Source organism: Bactrocera neohumeralis, chromosome 2 (assembly GCF_024586455.1).
Source record: "Bactrocera neohumeralis isolate Rockhampton chromosome 2, APGP_CSIRO_Bneo_wtdbg2-racon-allhic-juicebox.fasta_v2, whole genome shotgun sequence".
Taxonomy (NCBI): domain Eukaryota; kingdom Metazoa; phylum Arthropoda; class Insecta; order Diptera; family Tephritidae; genus Bactrocera; species Bactrocera neohumeralis.
Window position 1 is genome coordinate 56149906 of NC_065919.1, and position 20621 is coordinate 56170526.

A 20621-nucleotide genomic window follows, 5' to 3' on the forward strand; every position below is an offset into this window, starting at 1 on the left:
TGGTCACACTCTATGTGTTGCGGGCGTAATTCGTAGCCGTAGCTGCTTTCTCCCTCGCACAACTGGTATGAATGAAATTAGGCATATGTTAGAAAAAAACCGATGGTGCTCTGTAAATAGAAGACTGCACAAGGCAAACTTGCTGATAAAATTCAGAAAGCAAAATAGACAAAATGTTGGAGACAAAACCAAAACAAATATGAAATGTCAGAACATAGGAATTGTTCAGGAGTTTCGTAATTTTTTTTATTAAAAGCGAATTGTACGTCGCTAATAATTTTAGTTCAGTGGCGCTAAGTGTTGTGTACGAATATACAATTTTTCTATTGCAGTAAATCGCTGAAAAAACGACTAATTAAGCAACACTAAGCTAATTTACAAATATCATCTGCTAATACGTGAAGTGAAAAATCTAGAAGGCGATAAGAATTATTCAAACTTACATATAAATATTTCGAAATATACACCTTAATCCAACAAAGTGCGTAGTTTTGGTTCAATTAATAAGTGTTATAAATAACAAGAGTAAAATAAATTGCAAAAAAAAATTTTTTGATCTGTTTTAAACTCACAGTAGGCTAAAGTGGGAATAAGTAACAAATCGATGTGTGCAGTGTTAACCGCAGTTGGTGCTGAGAATTTTGGCAATAGCCGCGGAATACTAGGAGCCAGCGTGCTCTGTTCGAACCCCCACCTCGCACAGAAAGCATCGCCCAAGTTCCTCTAAAATCTAACAAAAGACTGCAACACAATTGGATGAAGAGTGGTAAGTGTTGATTGCTGTGTATTTTCCAATTGAAATATTGCTTCAAAATTGTTCAAACCAAATTGCAATTTTCCGAAAATGTCATTCTTATTATATAATTAGCTCTTGGGGAAAAACAAAGAGAACATACGAATACTCATACATATTTTCATACGTACAACAACCAATGTATCAAGTTTTGTTTTTTAATTAAGACGAAAATTATGAATACAAAAGTTAAAGAATTGTGATAATTAAAAATATCGATAAAACAAAAGTTAGTGTTCTAAACAGGTCCACTAAAAATAATTTAAATCCGTGGCGATAACAGAAAAATAACTAGATATACAGTATGAATGCTCATTTGAAAAAACTTCACATTTGTGCTTATCATTTGGATGTATGGGTATGTATGTACGTACATCTGTATATACATATGTACATATGTATGTATACACTGTTAAATCGCAAGGGTGCTTAGTGCGTAGAAAAGAAGACCGCTTTTTATGATGTTTTTTGTTCAAACAGTAAAAATCTATTTTAAAAAACACCAAATGGTATATTGTAGTATGACATTTGACAAATTGAGAAAAGAACGCTCCAGAGTTAACTCGTAAAATAATGTTGAAACTTTGAAAACGCCAAATGTGGAAAAAACTCTTTAAAGTTTGGAAACCTTATGTAAAAGGTTCATAAGATTTATATAAAAACTCATAACTCCGTCAGTTTGGCTCCAATCGACTTGAAATCCTAAAAATCGCCATTCGCTCCTTAAAGCGTAAAATCATTATTATCTGACACAAAAACACAAATTTATATAGGCATAACTATTGTTTGTTTCAAACATTGTTCATAATAAATTGCCATATTAATGACATACCTAATGAAAATGTGTACATACATATGTATGCACCTGTCAATATGTCAATAACAATTCCATAAACATTAATCGGCATCAATATACGTAAATAACAAACCACATACTTACACATGCTTATATGTATATATTATACATTAATAATAAATAAAATAAACAATTATATGCATACATACATAAATACTTGCTTGAGCACCTTACAGATACGATTCCAATATTTTTGCTTATTTGTTCCTTAATGAAATGTTCTTTTTATTACTTGTTTACTTACTAGGTCTCTATCAGTTTCGTTATTTACCGGGTTAAGTTCAAAGTCCACATGCCCACATAGCTCTTCATGCAAAGCGCGTTTGTGTACGAGCCTCTTTCCACGTTTTCTTTTCTCATGATTTGGTATGGAGCATATATATACATACATATATAGAAATGTACACATAAATAGGTGTGAGTCTAAATAAATTTATGTACAATTTCATGTAGCAACTCATATTTATTTAGTATGTATTTTATATACATATGTACATATACAATTTTTATATGCGTAAGCATGTATTTATTATGTGTATAGTATGTGCGTATGCTCCCTTGAGTCGCTCGCTTTGCGGTCTATTAGCATCTCGAATAGTAGTGCAAATCTATAAATAAGTTCAACAAACAGAAACGTTATTAGTGCGACAATTTATTGAAGGTGGTATTAAGAGTGTAGTAATGTTCTTAAATTTAACTAAAAATGAAAAACTTCTAATCCAAAATGAAACTATTAAAGGCATAGAATTAAACTGAAATAACTTTTTAAGAATTACAATATAAATTTAATGAAAATTTCATCAACTCCAACTTTGAAACAAAGTTGTGATTTTAAGACACTACACGAAGTTTAACAAGTCTGATAAAGTATTTATAAAATCAGTTATCATATAAAATAAAATGAATTGATCTTTTCTAAGATAAAATTTATTAATTTTTTGTATATCTAAATGACCAATGACGAGCTGAGTCTATTGAGCCATGTGCGACGAGAGAGATATCGATCTGAAAATTTCACACGTTGTTTTCTCTCAAGAAGTCATTATAGCATATAGTTGTCTTACATACTGAATGATCGGAATCAAGTCGTTGTAAGAAAAACTTTTTTGTTAGACGAGATATCTTCACGAAGTTTGTCACGGAATATTATGTACTGTACATGTGCATATGTATCGGGTGATTTTTTAAGAGCTTGATAACTTTTTTTAAAAAAAAAACGCATAAAATTTGCAAAATCTCATCGGTTCTTTATTTGAAACGTTAGATTGGTTCATGACTTTTATAATTTCATTTAAATGTTGACCGCGGCTGCGTCTTATATTCGTATATATGAATAGTTGCATTTAGACTTGATAGACATTTTCTTGGCTTTGTCCGTCTGTCTGTTCGTTCGTCTTTCTATATATACATATGTATATGTATGTCTAAGCGAACTAGTTTCTTAGTTTTTGAGATATCGATCTGAAATTTTACAAACATTATTTTCTTTCCAAGAATTATTTCATTAAGAGATATCCGTCGATAACTGATCACTATAGCATACACATATATGTACATATGTGCTTAGCTGTCATACAAATAATAATGTATAAATTGTTCAGATCGAACCACTATACCATATATCCTCATAGCCGGACATCACTCATAACTGGACAAATTTCATGAACACAAAATTTTCATTACTACTTTCAAACAAAAGCAATTCTTATGACCGGATATGAGCACGTTCCAATGACCGGTCACGAACACTATTTTGGTAATATTCTCTAATAAACGGACAAGATTTCATAAAATTTGTCAGGGAAATTGTGTACAATTTATAGTACCCGCTTTTTTAAATTCTTGAAAATTTTTCGATGTTTTGAGACAATTTTTTTGAAGTACAATAAATGATCACAGCAAACAAATTGTCTTGAGCTGAAACCAATGGGGTAACTGTGATTCATTCACTTCTTCAATTTACATATGTACATAAAATATAGAGGTGCAGCTTCTGACTGACATTTGAAACACAAGTTTTTGTCACGCTCCCTTAACCGGACAAAAACACTGCTACAGTGGGTGCCCGGTTAGGAATTTCACTGTACGTATGGAACTACCTTTATAGTCAATTTTATTTTATGTACCACATAAAGAAATCACTGCCAAAATATCAGGGTGTGCGTATTAGTAATTTTTTTCACTCAGGTGCATGCATATTCATACATATTAGTAAGCATTGTATATAGGAGTGTTCTAGATCAGATGCGTCAAGATCTAATGATCGCCGTCCATTTGACGTAAACCTTGAAAAATATTTAAATGTCAATTACATGGGCAAATACATATGTATGTATGTATGCATATACATATACAAATGTACATGCAGTTATGCACTGAACGGTAGCAGACGTGTGCTTTATTATTCAATAAACAGCGACAACTAATTTTATAAATAGAACGTATTGCAAAATTATATACAGTATATATTTATGTCTATGGTTGTGTGTGTACATAAATTAATGCGTATTTATATATTGCATGTGTATATATGTATACATGCATATATGTATTTACATATGTATTTATGTATGTACATATGGTATTTGCGAATATTTGCCAATGAGCGTCACTGCAGGGCAATCATGGTGCGCACAACAATTTTAAAACTAATGCAATCATTTTAAATTGCAAAATATTGAAAATAAAAAGAATGATAATAAACGCAATATAAAATGCAGAGTGCAAGCGTTCAGAAGCTCACAAATTGAACGGGTGTTTTCATACATAAATTTAAATGCACTTCAAAGTATATTTATCTTTATACATTCGTGCTTACATATATATTTGTTTTTGCTATTATGTGTTAAGCAAAAAGTCTTTGACTGAGTCCCATAATTGTTCATTGTCTACAATCAGCTGTTTTATGTTATTGCCTTTTTACTTACAACACTCGTTTGTATTGTTTATCATTACATTTCTTGTTTTGAACGTACTCTCTTGATTTGCCTTTCAACTGTTTCGCATTGTTTTGTTTACTCATACAATACATATGACCGCACATGAGGTCATAATAGCCTTTTGCGAATTGTATACTCAAAATATTCTGATGGCGATGTGCTCGTATACTATATAAAAATTTATTTATAGTGCAAATTGAAATTTCGGATGACCTCTCCCATTTATGTGAATAAATGCATAATTACGGCTGTAAAAGTATATGAAACGCTGTTTTATTAAAAATGTGTAGCAAATTATTTATTGTCTGTCTCGATCGTATAACATATGTATGTATGTATGTATTCACTTCCTCAAATCTTATACATGTGGGCTGAAAAGTTGTTTGCCTGTCGAAAAACTCTGTATCCCAACACAGTTATTTGTCCGCGTTCCATAGTACTAACCTTAAGTAGAATACGAATAAAGTTTCATGATACTATATTTTCCAAAAGTTTTCAAATTATTTGTCATTAAGTGGTGCTACCTCAGCCATTTTTATATACAATGGAAGGAATGGATTTTCAAAGCTCCACCCGCCCATTGTGGCTTATTCAGCTTGTGATACGAACGTTAAATTCAAGAAATTTTGCTATGAAATAGGCCCCTGCCAATCATATTTGTCAGGGTCGCCAGCGTGCATTCTTGTATATGCTGATCTATTCTAATTATACTTATACCATCTGATCAAATTTTACTCGAACTTTTTTCCCACCGACGCCTTTTTCTACGACGCGAAAAGTTTGTTTGCCTATTTTTAATATGAGAAAAAATTTACCAACCAATTTGCTTGAAATTTTGTGTTTCCAACGGAATTGTTAAAATCGTGTTTTGGGGAGTTTGAATTATGACAGACGAAATTATTTGTGTGGCATAAAACATTCAGTAAAGATCGTGAAGTCATCGAAAACTTTCCTCATGCGACTCGTTCTTTTAACTCTGTAAATGACCATAACATCGAAAAAGTCAAAGAACTATTAATTGAAAACCGTCGCGTTGGTATCAGAGAGAGAAAGAAGGCAGAGGATCTTAGCCTCTCTTATGAATCGACTCAAGACATTTTGATTAATGTTCTCATGGACTCGTTTTGCAAAAATGATGTCGAGTAGAGATCGCAAAAGAGAATTGACAACTTAGCTGAGGACCCTACATGCATCATCCGCATTATAATAATGCCGAGACTTGACTTTATGAATATGACGTCGAAACTGCCTCACAATCCAGCAAATGTGGCTCACAAAATGAGCCGAAACCGAAGAAACCAAAATTCGCTGATTTCAATGCCTTCAGTTTCATCCCAACCGAGGCTTATAACAAGTGTTTGGAAAATTGATATTGGCGATAGTAAAGATTGTATTGTCAGTCCGGGTCCAAATTGACAAATGATATTTTAACTATTTTAATACCGTTTTAAACGATTGCATTCTAATTATTCAATAATTTGTCGATCTGTATATTTTTTTTAGCAGCCGTCTTTTAACAGCCGTCGCTCGTGGCAAGTAATGTTAAAGATTTGCTCAGTTGTGTTATTATTATTGCAATTTTCACACTAAATAGCTAAAGGTAAAATGTTGAAATGTGAATTAGCACGTTAGAGTTTGTTTAATGAATAATTTATTATTTTCGTTCGAGGGTGGTAATTTTTGTATAATATTATCTTCTTCTATAATATTATAGTTTCTATGTAATTAAAACTAAAGCATACGTAACGTTTTTCGCTGTTAACTCGACTGTAAAGTAAACTAACCAGTTTTGTTTTTAAAGCAACTGATATCACAATGTAAACATGTTGATCAAATATACCTTGCTAATAATAATACATACTTATGTATGTATGTGTGCGCACATTTAGATCGGTAAACAGGTACGACAGTGTTCTATTTTAATATTTTCGCACGTACTATCGGTAATCAAATTATTTATTATTATTCCGGCACACATAATAAAATAAATAAACAAATAACATATAATTTACATGTGTGAAGGCATATGTTCATGGCTGTTTGTATGTGTTTTTATGTCCATATTTGTACTTATCCATATGTATTGTCATGGAAAATTGATAGAATCAATCAACGGTAATGGCTATTCATAGCTAATCGAAAGTCATGAGGACTCAGCGCTAAACTGGAATTATCGGCAATCAAATATCGTATTATGTGTATGTAATTCCATATAAACGCAGTTTTGTATATGGTATGCATACATACATACATATGTGAGACCAGTAATTCCTTAATCGTTCATCCAACGACATTAATTAGTATTTTCACTACAAAGTTATGTGTGTTCCCACATATGTATTTTGATAATGATTATTTTTTTTAGTAGAGTTGTCAAGTCATGACAGGAATCTCGTTTAACTTCACAACCATACCTGATTAGGTGCTGATATATTTATCTATATTATACATACATATGTACATGTGCAAATGTTCTTTAGTTTTCCTCTAAGCTTTTACTGACATTTAAGGGGCACACCTTGCGGGACAGCCAAAAGGGTGATTTTTGAAAATAAGAAAAAAAAAACACTATATCGATTGTTTTAAAGTTCTAAAGATATACTTATGTATGTACATAAAAGTACAGGTTTAATTTTAAGGATACAAGGTCAAGCTTTTGAAGAATAAAAATACAAAAAATTCCTTACAAGAGCTTAAATTTGTTGTTGTAGTAACGGGTGCCTTAACTACGTTAGGATGATAAGTATTAGCTAAGTTGTCGTCAACGTCATCTAGCGGATGATAGCTCCACTGACCGCCAGTGCTTGTCGAAAGTTAATTGCGGCCGAAGTCTGGTCGGCGTATTGTCTGATGTCGCCAATTTAATTAAGGAATAACCTGTTCATGTTCCTAGGAGGCGGTTCCGCTCCAAGCAGGTTACTGCAAGGATGATTTCTGCGAAAGCACCCCAACAGAAACTGCTTGGAGAGGAGTTCATTATGCTCTTTAACTGGGAGCATACGTGCCTCACTATGCAGGTGTTCGATAGAAAACATCAAGAGGCATCCCGTTGTAGTCCTAGGTGCAGTATTCTGACAAGTCTGGAGCTTCCTAGTCTGCTTTTCTCTGCAACCAGGCGACCATATTGGTGCGGCGTAGTTAAGGATCGGCCGACTGATTGCCTTGTATGTTGCCAACAACGTTTCTTTGTCCTTTACCCATGTACTGCCGGCTAGCGACTTGAGAATTTTGTTGCGGCTCTATACTTTGGCTAATAATCGCGGTCGTATGAGGAATGAAAGTTTCGTTCCGTTCGTTTTTTTCTTTTTTTCTCCGGATGTAGTTGATATGTTGTTTTTCTAAAAGCATTTTATTTATACGTTTCCCTAAAGCCGTTATCCATTTTATGCATGCGATGATTTTTCAGTAATTTGGTAATATTGTCAACAAGTCCTAGGTGTGATATTTTTGCCCATATTATTTTAAGAATTTATTATTGATTTTTTTATATTTTCTTGACTAGTTGAAATGTTTTATATAAAAAGCTTTCCCAAACGCCCACAATGTCGGAACAAATTCTCCTGTATTTATAGTTATTTGAAAATTTTTTGGATCTAAGCCAGAGATCTTTTGTTTTGGCGCACACGAAAGATTTCTATTTGGATTTTGGACTTATATTTTTAATATACAACTCTTTGCTCAGGTATATATAAGTATACATGTACATATATACATATATACATATGTACTAACTTATGTATGTATATAGACATAAAACACGTGCCGACAAGTTGGAATTGAGTCTATAAGCATTTATTGTATGTACATATGTAGTAAGTTAGTTAAATAATAAAATTTTACTTTTTAAAAATATTTCAAAAACCTTAACTTTCTTTTGGTACTATGTACAACATCTGGTGCGAGAATTTAATAATTTACAATTAATTAGCAACGCCTTTCAATATTATGTTCGGTACAGATGTTCACTTAAAGCGCTGTTAAAGTTGTGAAGTTTATTTTTAGCTGATCAAATTCACGGTTATATAATAATTTGCATGCTTTTGCTAAAATGTGGCCTTTGAAAACATAACACATATATACATATGTACATATGTGCTAATATTTGTGTATTTAAATATGTGTAGCAAAGTAAACATTTTTCCAATCATTTTTATAAATATTGTCAAAATTGCTAAGGTTAAGATCGATTTTTTAATATAATTATAACGGTAACAAAAAAAAGAAATTAATTAATTAATATTTAAATGAATTATTGAGTACATGTATGTATATATATTAATTTTTAACTATTCTACTATAAATGTTGTTTTCTTAGAACGATACTAAAATAATACAAAAAATGTAATTACCTAAATTAATTGAATTAAATATGTATTTTAATTGATATGTATACTTATGTACATATGTACATTCATACATACATTTTTCTCCTAACAGTTAGCATTATCTTCAGCAATAAATTTAATTTTTTCGGCTCATATCAGTTGCCTAGATTTAATTTTCAGGTTGCTAATAACAAATTGCCTACATGCATACATATGTATGTATGTGTGTTATACGACATAAAAATTTGTTTACACCTAGATATATGTACATATGTAGTACATAAGTACATACCTTTCTGGGCTTTGCCGCGTATACCGTGCACAAAGTTTTTCTCTCTGTCTGTCCCCTGTCAAATGTTAAATACTTTGTTTATGCAAATTCAGTTTACTTAAACTTTCCATATGTACATAACATACATACATACATATATAGATACATACATATTTAAATAGATGGTACGTACATATAATATACTAATTGGTTCTATTGTTTCCTCACACTAGGGTGCTGCAGTTTTACTTATCAAGAAAAAAATTTAAGCGTATTAAGCATATTTTGACATATTGTCAAATAACGGTTTTTAATGGAATAAAAAAATTCAAAGTTACTCTACTGAAACTCAAAAAATTCTTTTGGTTTTGCATGTATTCAATATTAATGTTCTTCGAAAATTTTAAGTTGTTCGGGCAAATATTTTCGGAAATATGAGCGAAGGTACAAAATTTTTAATTCAGTATAATCGTTTTTGCTCGAAATGCAATTTCCCCGAAACAGCTTTGCCGATCGACTTGGTATTTTCAGGCGAATATCTTACATATCATCACCTAAAATGCAAAAAAACGTAACAACATTTTCGAAAATTTACAGTGGCGTGAATAAAATACGAAATAAAATGGAACAAGAGTGAAAAAAATTGTAATATTGGTTAAAACTGGTTTATATTTGAGCGCAGAACCTGAAAATGTTGGACATATGTAATATTATGTATTTAATTTGAAGTAGTGAATCGTAATCAATAAGATACTCAATTTCGAATTTTTTGATGATACATTATTTTGCATTTTAGGCGACGATATATTCCTTAGGTAATATTATTAATAAGAAGTAATACTATTTTTGATAATAATTGTGAACTTTTTTTAAACATTCTGAAGTGTAAATTTTTTCACAAAAAATCAATATCACAATTCATTTTCGATAATATCACTTTTTTTTTTAGATATTTTTGTACTGAACTAATGATAAGAATACTAATATTTTCGTTGAAGAAAAATGTTTTTTTTTTCTTAAGAAAATGTACATAATTAATGCAAAGATTTTCAGTTGGATTACTGATGCTTATTATCGAAAATAATTTCTTATTTAAAGTGATGGTTCACCCTAGTGCCACCATGAATATGCATTTCGATGGCAATGTTCTACCAAGCCGGCATAAAACATAGTAAAACCTTGCGATTTTACAATTTTTCGCTTCTTATTTTTGCTATATACTGAGTCTGTATAAAAAAATATATGTACATATGTATATACTCATACAAGTATATCGCTGCTACTGATAGTGAACACGTACATGCATATATACTATATACATGGCGGTTCGTATCATAAATAAATACAAATTACTGAATATCTACTTATATTTATAAAAATGTGGACAAACAATTTGGACTTTTACTTCTACTACTACTACTTACTGTCTTAAATATTTGCTGATTATTTGTAATACAAGTGTTTGATATTTTAGTAATATTTATTATCTTAAGCTTAGATCTCTAATCTGATTTTCGACCCATTTTTGTTTTACTTTTCGTTTTTAGAGCCCTAAAAACATGTTACTAGCGCCTTTTATGTTTTTTTTTCATTTTATATTAAATTTTATTCTAACAATAGAATGTACTGTTAACTTTGCTGTATCTTCTGGTATGAAGTGATCTCAAACCAGTTTTTGTAGTTATTGTTGTAGCAGTAGAAAATATTCCCACAATACATTATAGAGTCGAGAATCGTTGTTTAATTTTCCTGGAGATATGGATATAAGTAGCTTTTCCGGAATAGTTTAAAGACCCTCTATATATTACAAACGTTTATAGGATTGTATTTGCAACCTAATTTACTTTTTTGCTTTCACTTTTCTTTTTAAAGTACCAGTTTGGTATTTATAAAGAGTTTGTTTAATTGTTAATCACTGTTCAAAGGTTAAAATGGATTAGATAGCCGATTTCAATGATAGCTTTATCAATTCAAATGCAAACGGAGAAATAATTATCGCTATCACATAAAGAAAAGGAGCTAAGTTAATAATAAATAAATATAAAACGATAGATATCTATATACATATACATACATAAATCATATAATTTTATCAATTCGGATTTAGAGTGGTCACTGCACGCGCAAACGGAATCGAAAACAAGAAAAAACGTTTACTTCGGCTACACCGAAGCTAATATACCCTTCACAGGTGCATTTATTTTAGTAACTATGTGTTCAGTTTGCATGGAAGCTACATATATGCTATAGTAATATGATCGGAACAATTTTTTCGGAGATTACATTATTACATTAAGCAGTAATCCATGTCAAATTTCGTGAAGATACCACGTCAAAAAAAGTTTTACATTCAAGCCCTTGATTCCGATGGTTCGGTTTGTATGACAGAACAATTCTGAACAATTTCTTCCTATATTACATTATTTCTATGAACAATAACTCATACCAAATTTCGTGAAGATATATCGTCAAATGAGGAAGTTTCCCATGCAAGCATTTGATTCCGATCTGTCAGTTTGCATGGCAGCTATATGCTATAGTGAGCCGTTCTGAACAATTTCTTCGGAGATTACATTGTTGTCTTAGAAAATAATCTATACCAAATTTCGTGAATATATCTTGTCAAATGCAAAAGTTTTCCATACAAGAACTTGTTTTCAATCGTTCAGTTTGTATGGCAGCTATTTGTTACAGTGGTCCGATATCGGCAGTTCCGACAAATGAACAGCTTCTTGAAGAGAAAATGACGTTTGCAAAATTTCAAAACGATATCTTAAAAACTGAGGGACCAGTTCGTATAATTGCAGACGGACAGACACAAACGGACATGGCTAAATCGACTAAGCTCAACATACTGATCATTTATATATACACTTTATAGGGTCTCCGACGCTTCCTTCTGAGTGTTACAAACTTCGTGGCAAACTTAAAGGCCATTCCAGCCGTCGTTTATAACAAATGTGTGGAACGTGAGGACATGTACTGGATGCAATTCACGGTGAGCTCGAATTACCGAGTGAAACCGGAATGACCCATGCGCAACTTCGTTCCGGATACTGTGCAGGCTTAATTTTTACTTATCCAAAATAGACCTTGACATACTAAGCATAAGTATGTATGTCTGGCATGCAAGAGTCGCCGTATGACATTACCCACCTGTTAGTTTTGCTGTCAAACTTATCACGCCTCTCCCTTTAGTGAAAAAAGCAGAGCGAAACGAAATTTCAAGGAGCGACACAAATAATTTTGAATTACGCCCAATCAATTTTTTTTCGGTATTCATTGTTATATTGTTATGATCCAAGTATAGGTACTTTTTTCAATAGCCTTTTTTGCCAGATCATGCGTGAGTCGTATCAAGCTGTTATGTTATTTTTGTAAGGCTTACACCTGAACCACCTTTAGAAATCGTTCAACTTTATTACGAAAATTCACGTTCGGTAAAGAATATGTTTCGACGACTTCGCTCAATTTATGGTCAATATTTGACCAAATAGATCACGTCCAGCACGCAGTAAAGAAAATATAGCTGAGCGTGTACACGAAGAATGTGGATAGTCGATTCAGCGGCATTCGCAGCTACTCTGACTGACGTGTATGACTTGCCGCATTTTACGTCGAAATTTAAATTGAAATATTTTGTTTGGCAAAATACATATCTGGATCGAATCATCCAAACAGTTTATTGTGGTCCCAACCATAATACCAATACTGGACCCTAATCGCGCTATGATAACCGACTATTTGATGCCTGAAATTGAAGCTCGTGACCTTGGCGACATTTGGTTTCAACAAGACGGCGCCACTTCCCACACATCGGTGAGCAGATAATTTCATGTTTTGGGACGGCCGATTGGTCACCAAGATCGAATGATATCACACCATTATACTTTTTTCTGTGTTTTCGCGCTTCGATTTTGGCCTTGGAGCAAAACATCACGCATGCCATTCGCCAGTTACCAGTCGCAATTGGAATTGGAATCAACGGATGAACCATCTGCGACGTAGCCGCGGCCAACATTTGAAAGAGATAGTCTTTTGAAAATAAATGCCAAAAAATGTTCTTTCGAATAATAATAATAATTCAATTTAAAGTTTCTATGTTTTTTGTTAAAAAGATTAGGAACCCTCGAAATGGATCACCCTTTAGTAACTAGCCGCATAATCCAAAAAACCAGCTTTAAACAGTTTCTTCTTTTTCAAAATCTTTTGCATAAGGGGTCAGTAGGGTAATCTTTTAAAAAATTTTTTTTGCATTTTCTGTTCCCTTATACCCTTAGAATTAATGTAGAAACCCACTTTACCATTGGAAGGATTCGAAAAAGGCCCAAAAATAATAATACCGCTCGACGTTCGGAGCGCTCGGAGTGCACACCTGAAACTTTAAACGCGGTTTTCTCAAAACACACTTTTTTTAAACTGGCGGACATGATTCCGGTCGAAATACTCAACCGATTTGCTTAATCTTAAATGTTCACAAAACGCCTGGCTATCGTCCTTATATTTTTTATAATTTATTGACAATGTTATGACAAAATTTATGTAAAAAAACATGGGGAAAAATTAAAAAAAAAAGTTAATTACTTTTTTATTTATCAACATTTTTCATGATTCTAGTAGGGACGATAACCATTCACGTACTTTTTAGGAATAAATTGGGTTTTTGTGTTTCAGATGATCCAAACATGAGAAATCGTGTCCGCCAGTGAAAAAACGACAGCTGTCATCAAAAAATTCCGAAAAAAATTGTTTATACACTCCACGATATACCTCAAGATATGTGAAAAATATTCTATTGTAGAATAAAGCTTTCTATGAAAAAAATGTCAAAAAAACGAGGCCAGATTGCCCTACTGACCCCATAAACGTAATTTTGACATATGTATGTACCTACTACTACTTTCCTACTATAATCTTCGGTAAACAGAAAGCTCCCCTTATCACTCGCTTCTTCTTTTTTTCATTTCACTTGTCATTTGTGCGTCATGGATTTAATCTTTGTGCTAATTAGCCATACTAAATCAGCAAATCCTCACACACACTAACGAACGCATTCTACGTTTAATCCGGCATTTATACCCTGACCTTCACAGCTGTGCAACAGTTTAAAATAATTCAAAGTGTGACACTTTGCTTGAGGAGTTCATTTCATCGAATAATACAGATGTTAACTTTATATATTTTTTATTTGATAAGAACATCTATTTCCACTAATATGATGTACTTATTATATGAGTGCGATGGCCAACGCACTGATCCTAACGGCTTAGCGTGGTTTAAGAAATGATAATAACTGTATCCGGGAACACGTATTGTCTTTAAATAGATGACTCTTTTTAAACAAATGAAAACTGAGTGAATTTTCAAATAAAAAATATTGCTTACATATAAAAAGCTCACGTCCCTAAGGCGATTACGTTTAATATATTACGATATAATTCTTTTGAAAACAAGCATTTTTATATAAATATAAATAAGCATTTAAAATCTTTTTCATTTATAAATACTCATATAAGATCCCTTTTTACATACTGCGACTGTCTGTGCCAAATGTCACATCAAAATATGTAATCATTAATCTCTGGGCAAAAAATAGTAAGACTTTTTAATTTAAATCTCACGCGAAAACTTGTTCGCCGAAATATTTTTTTTCTAGGTTGGTATGATTGCCAGTGACATCAGTGCTAAACATCACATCAAAATTATCATTCGTTTTTTGTATATGCTTGTCCTTCTAATGTACATAAAGTGCATTTGGCGATTTTTGCGATGAGTGAAATTATTCCACAAAGAAGTTCCATTAAATTTTTTGCGCGGAAGCAAACTTGTGGTGCCGAAACGTTCAGGGTGTTGGAAAAAGCTTTCGGTAATAATTATTTGTCGCGACCAAGTATTTTTAATTGATACAAATGACTTAAAGGGGGTATTTAACGCGTTGTCTACGGACCACGTTCAGGGCAGCCATCAACATCAACTGATGATCAAAACGTCAGTAAAACAAAGGAATCGGTGCTTGAGGATCGTCGATTAACAGCCAAGGATCTTACTGGTATCGTTGGAATATCGGAAGGATCAGTGAGAACCATATTGAAAGATCATTTGGACAAAAGGAAAAGTTAAAACGCGATTGGTTCAAAAATCACTCAACTTTTTGGACGTGTGTGAAACAATGCTTTCCGACAACCAGGATGTCATGAATCATGAATGTTTTCTTATCATCCAGAAACAGACGATCAATCGGCCGAATATTGTGGCAAAGACGAGCCGAAGCCATAAAAAAACACGTCCCAGCAGGTCAAAGATCAAGGTCATGTTGACAGTTTTCTTCGATTACCGGGATGTGGTGCTCCGAATTTTTTCCAACCTGCCAAACCATCAGCAGGGAATACTATTTGAGTGCTATGCGACATTTGCCGCAGCTTTTCGTAAAAAGAGTCCGCAATTATTTGCCGACAACTTTTGGTTAATGCACCGTGGCATACTGCATTGATTCTTCGTGAGTTTCTCGCCAAATTTTCAACCAATATCGTGCCGCAACCACCGTATTCGCCTGACTTAGCTCCGCGTGACTTCTGGCTATTCGGCAAACTTAAACGACCGCTCCATGGAAACCGTTTTGAGTCAATTAAAGACATTAAACGTGAATCGCTACGCGCATTGAAGGCTATTCCGGAAATTGACCTTAACAACTGTTTCAAAGATTGATAAAAACGTTGGCACAAGTGTATTAGGCCCAAGGGGGATTTCTTTCAGGGGGTCGGCACACATTTTGAAGAATAAATGAAACATTTTTAAATTATAAACAAAGTCTTACTATTTTTTGCACATGTATAATCCTCACAAACATATATTTCGCCTGCAACACAAATGAAGCTCAACAAATGACACCAAGTTCCAGCTGCTAATTAAATTGTGTACGAAATTAGTTGCTCATCTGTTTCCATTATGATTATGCCGCCTCGCGAAGTCCCAAATTGCTCATGTATTAATTGTCTATATGTATTTTCAGTTTGCAATGAGCCGTCTTCTCGAGAAGCCCAACATAGCGATGTCCATTAAGTCGTCGTCAGGTAGTCAATTGTCCTCAAGTGCTGCAGCCGCCGGTAATGCCACCGCATTAAGTGTTAGCACCAGTGAAGTAGCAGTGCAAAGTACAACGGAAACGATCACAAGTCCAAGCGCAGTCATCAGTTCGAGTATAAATAATAACGGTGAGAAAGACGGGCTTTAATGCAAATTTCACCTTTTTTAACTAAATTTTTAACTTTCTGAACACTACTGCAGGAACTCACACAATTTTCGATGAAGTCTTCATAAGTTTGGTGTCCGGTTCAGCGGCTGGAGCTTTGGCAAAAACCACTATTGCCCCTCTGGATCGCACAAAAATCAATTTTCAAATAAGGTGCGTTTTGCTTTTGATTCGCAAAATTTAATTTTTGGCCTAAATTTTTTGTTTAAATACATTTCACAGTAAAAACGTTCCCTACTCATTTAAAGCGGCGATCGCTTTTCTTAGGAATACCTACGAAAAAGAGGGTATTTTGGCGTTATGGCGCGGCAATTCGGCGACCATGGCGCGTATTGTGCCTTATGCAGCCATACAATTCACGGCGCACGAGCAGTGGCGAAAGATTCTGCAAGTCGATAAGGATGGTAGCGAGTAAGTTTCAAAACACATATAAGGAATAATGTGAATAACGTCGTTTTGAAACGAAAAAAACGAATTTTCATTACAAAATCCTAAATTTTTACTAATTTATGCTATAATACAATAATACGATTTTTTTCCCCAGCACGAAAGGCAGACGTTTTATAGCCGGTTCATTGGCGGGCATAACCTCACAGTCTCTGACTTATCCGTTAGATTTGGCACGTGCCCGAATGGCCGTAACGGACAAGTACACCGGATACAGGTATGTTAACGGCATACATATAAAGGCTGTTATTTTATTTTATACTGTCATTTCGGTTTACTTACAGAACACTCCGTCAAGTTTTTGTAAAAATTTGGGTCGAAGAAGGACCGCGCACACTTTACCGAGGCTATTTCGCGACCGTTTTAGGCGTGATACCTTATGCCGGTGTTTCCTTCTTTACCTATGGCACACTCAAACGAGAATATTATGGTAAGTTTACAATAAACTGCTTTTATTTTACTTTTTCAGATATATCCGTGATATGCCTCTTTTTTCTAACATCCCAATCACCATACTTGAGTGATTTGAGTAATAGCCTTGACAGACGGCAGCGTTAATCCGGATTAACTGCGCACTTAATCAGATCCAAATTTGTAGGTGACAGACGGCAGCTATGCGAGTTTGAAACTCTCATAAACAGCTCATTGTCCTTTTTATAATATTTTCAATGAAAATTGATAGAAGATAAACATTACGGTTGTTAGCCGACCAATTTTTACCAAACCATTTTTTATTACAAAAGCATATCAACACATTATTTTTAAAACTGAATCATAACATAGAAGTTTTATTGATATTATATTGAGAATTTGATAAACAGCTGTCAGGGTTGCTTGTATTTCATTCACAATAGATGAAAATTGGCCATTTTTAACAATGTTGCCAACGAAAATCTCACAAACTCCCTAAAATTTTGAGAGTTATTTTTGGATTCAGCAACGGTGTTAGCTGTGGTAACTCCTGAATTAATCCCGAAAAATGCAATTAATCTGGTTTAACGCTGCCGTCTGTCAATGCTATAAGATGCACTGGTAAAATCAACGAGTTTAATCACAACAGCGGCAATATTAAAAATTATAGGAGAAAGTTTTTATAAATATGCTCTGGCGGTCATTTTTATGGATGTACAGTTGTTTACAAAAAAGAGGAGTGACCGCATGAACAAATCGAATCTTTCAATTTTTTATATCAAAAAGTTGTATTTTCAAATTTTGGCACAACATATTCACTTAAACGTGAACAAAACCATGTAGACACTAGTTCCAAATAAAAATAGAAGTACGCGAAGTAGTATCGGATCGGTTTTAAATTTTAAATCACAATGGTTTCAAAACTTTACAGAATAATGACACAATTAATATTTCTTTGAATGGCCACATTTTTTTCAACCAAGCATCAGACCTCCGGGGAAGACTCTTCTCAAACCTCTTTCACTACCTGTCAAAAACTCTGTTGTTGTCGTATTAGCGGTTTTATATACCCTGTTTAGGCGCAAGTTAACTGCCATTAAGATCATCTAACCCAACTATAAATAGGGAGGTGTTAGAGCAGAGACTCATTACATATGTATATAATATTTGATTTGTGGGCGTCAATTATGGATAAGTAGGAGTTTAACCTGTTACAGTATCCAAAACGAAGTTGTGCAAGCGTCACTCTAGACTCGCAAGGCAACTCGAGATCTTCATATGCAATGGGTGATTTCAGTCCAAGGACGCCATTCACTGGGAAGGTGTCGGTAAAGATGTTAATAGTTCCACTATTAAAGGCGTCCTGTGCGCACCTGAAGTTAGTTGCATCCGTAGTCTGGTCGGACTTGCGAATCGGCTGGTTTCCGTAAAGTAACACTTTTTTGATATTGGTCCTCTATATAAACATTGATTAAAAATATTGGGAGCAACAAGAAAAATATGTCTTTGTCAATTCAAACTTATAATAATTAGGCTGGTGTTAGATGGTTGTGATATTCCACCACAAAGTCAAACTTCGCTTTTGTTTTTATTTTAATAAACAAAAATATATATATTTTATCCATTTGCAGAGGTAACAGGAAATGCAAAACCGAATACTCTAGTCTCGCTTGCATTTGGCGCTGTAGCCGGTGCGGCAGGTCAAACATCCAGCTACCCACTGGACATAGTGCGTCGGCGTATGCAAACAATGCGCGTCAATAAAGGCACCAACAATCAATACCGCACTATATACTCGACCTTGAAGAAAATTTATAAGTGAGTATTCAACTGTAAAGCCGATAACTAGTAGACGCACTCTTAACTAACACCTATACCGTTTACGTTTTACTAATTGCAGGGAGGAAGGTATAAAAAATGGCTTCTACAAAGGGTTGAGCATGAACTGGATCAAGGGACCGATCGCAGTTGGCATCAGCTTCTCTGCCTACGATTTAATTAAGGAGTTGCTTAGGGAATTATTCCATTTAAAACGTGGCCGATACGATGCGTAAATGATGAAATTGTTATTGTTTATATTTTAATGATATTTATATGTATTGTTATGTTAAATTTTCTTATTTTTTTACTTGGAAAAAATACTAAACGGTATACTAAGGGACGAAAATTATTGAAAGTGAATTTAAAAAATATAAATTAAGCATTACTGCTATATATATTACAGATAAACTGAGTAAACGAGTAACGTTCAATTATTTTCTCAAAATATTTACAATGCGCACTTGTGAATCAACAAACATATTTGAATGTGGGTTTGAATTTATTCAGTGCAATTTGCCACCTATACCATCTATATGTAATATGATATGAATATGAATATGTAACGGTAACCGTTTTAGAATTTGTGGCGAGCGAAGTTTTGTTCCTTTTTATATGTGTTATTATATACAATAAATAAAACTAAAATACGAGTAATTTAATGATTAAAAATATATTAAGCACAATGCGACAATAAATCTTAACTGATTTTTTCATATACATACATACATACATAATTATCTACAAGTTACATGCAATCCTTCAGCTACGGATTGTACCGTACTGCATATGTATGTACATGTCTGGATGTAGTGTATAGTTAAGAAAAAAGTTTTCAGCTGTTTGAAATTACTTTCGAAAACTGTGTAATATAGTGTAGTGTTTTTGATTTATATAAGTACATACAAACATATATAAGATAAAAGCTAATTATGTTGTACAAATAGCAACTAACATTCAATTGCTTACATATACTCCTTGCCGTTTAGTTGTACAACCAGAATTTACTCGTGTAAATGCATAGTAACCGGATTGTTGAATTTCGTAGGTCTTTTGGTGGATTTTCTATTGTCGAAAATATTGAAGATATTGTGAATAAATAGAAAACTGAAATGAAAGTGTCGCATTTTTTTATTGTTAAGCTGTTAAATAATATTGATCGCGAAACTGTTATGATGGGTAGGTAGGTGTGCCGCCACCATGGGCCATTTTGATGCACTGTAGTAGTAGTAGTCGCCTTGCTCTTCCCTTTCATCGTTGCGCTCGAACCATTTAGTGCCCTCAGTAAACTACTTATATCCATTATTTGAACAACCATTCTAGGTTAGGTGCCTGATGGGTTCCTGGTTGCCCCCGATATTTTTAATCAATGTTTATATAAAGGTTTCTTATCACACTTGAGCCTTATCTGTTTTGTTATCTTGCATGTTGTTATTGATTTCCTTCTTCTCTGAGCTATTTGTATAAAATGCATATAAAACTCTCGGGAACGGTCAAACCCAGCGGGCGCGA

The 20621-nt window shown here is 33.5% G+C and overlaps 1 protein-coding gene across 1 annotated transcript; it reads left to right on the forward strand.

Moving 5' to 3' along the window:
* The first annotated feature begins 208 nt into the window (after positions 1-208).
* LOC126753729 (mitochondrial coenzyme A transporter SLC25A42) lies at positions 209-20227 on the forward strand. The gene is made up of 9 exons (XM_050465403.1): positions 209-481; positions 575-766; positions 16194-16395; positions 16469-16586; positions 16656-16844; positions 16978-17097; positions 17165-17310; positions 18923-19109; positions 19192-20227. Exons 3-9 carry the CDS (start codon positions 16200-16202, stop codon positions 19343-19345), a joined length of 1110 nt encoding a protein of 369 aa, XP_050321360.1. The 5' UTR covers positions 209-481; positions 575-766; positions 16194-16199; the 3' UTR covers positions 19346-20227.
* The last annotated feature ends 394 nt before the right edge of the window (positions 20228-20621 follow it).

Excerpts from the sequence above, each read along its gene's own strand:
- LOC126753729 (XM_050465403.1), top strand. The coding sequence starts at position 16,200 with ATGAGCCGTCTTCTCGAGAAGCCCAACATAGCGATGTCCATTAAGTCG. Across the intron at positions 16,845-16,977 it reads GTCGATAAGGATGGTAGCGA|CACGAAAGGCAGACGTTTTA; the intron begins GTAAGTTTCAAA and ends TTTTTTCCCCAG. Across the intron at positions 17,098-17,164 it reads GACAAGTACACCGGATACAG|AACACTCCGTCAAGTTTTTG; the intron begins GTATGTTAACGG and ends GTTTACTTACAG.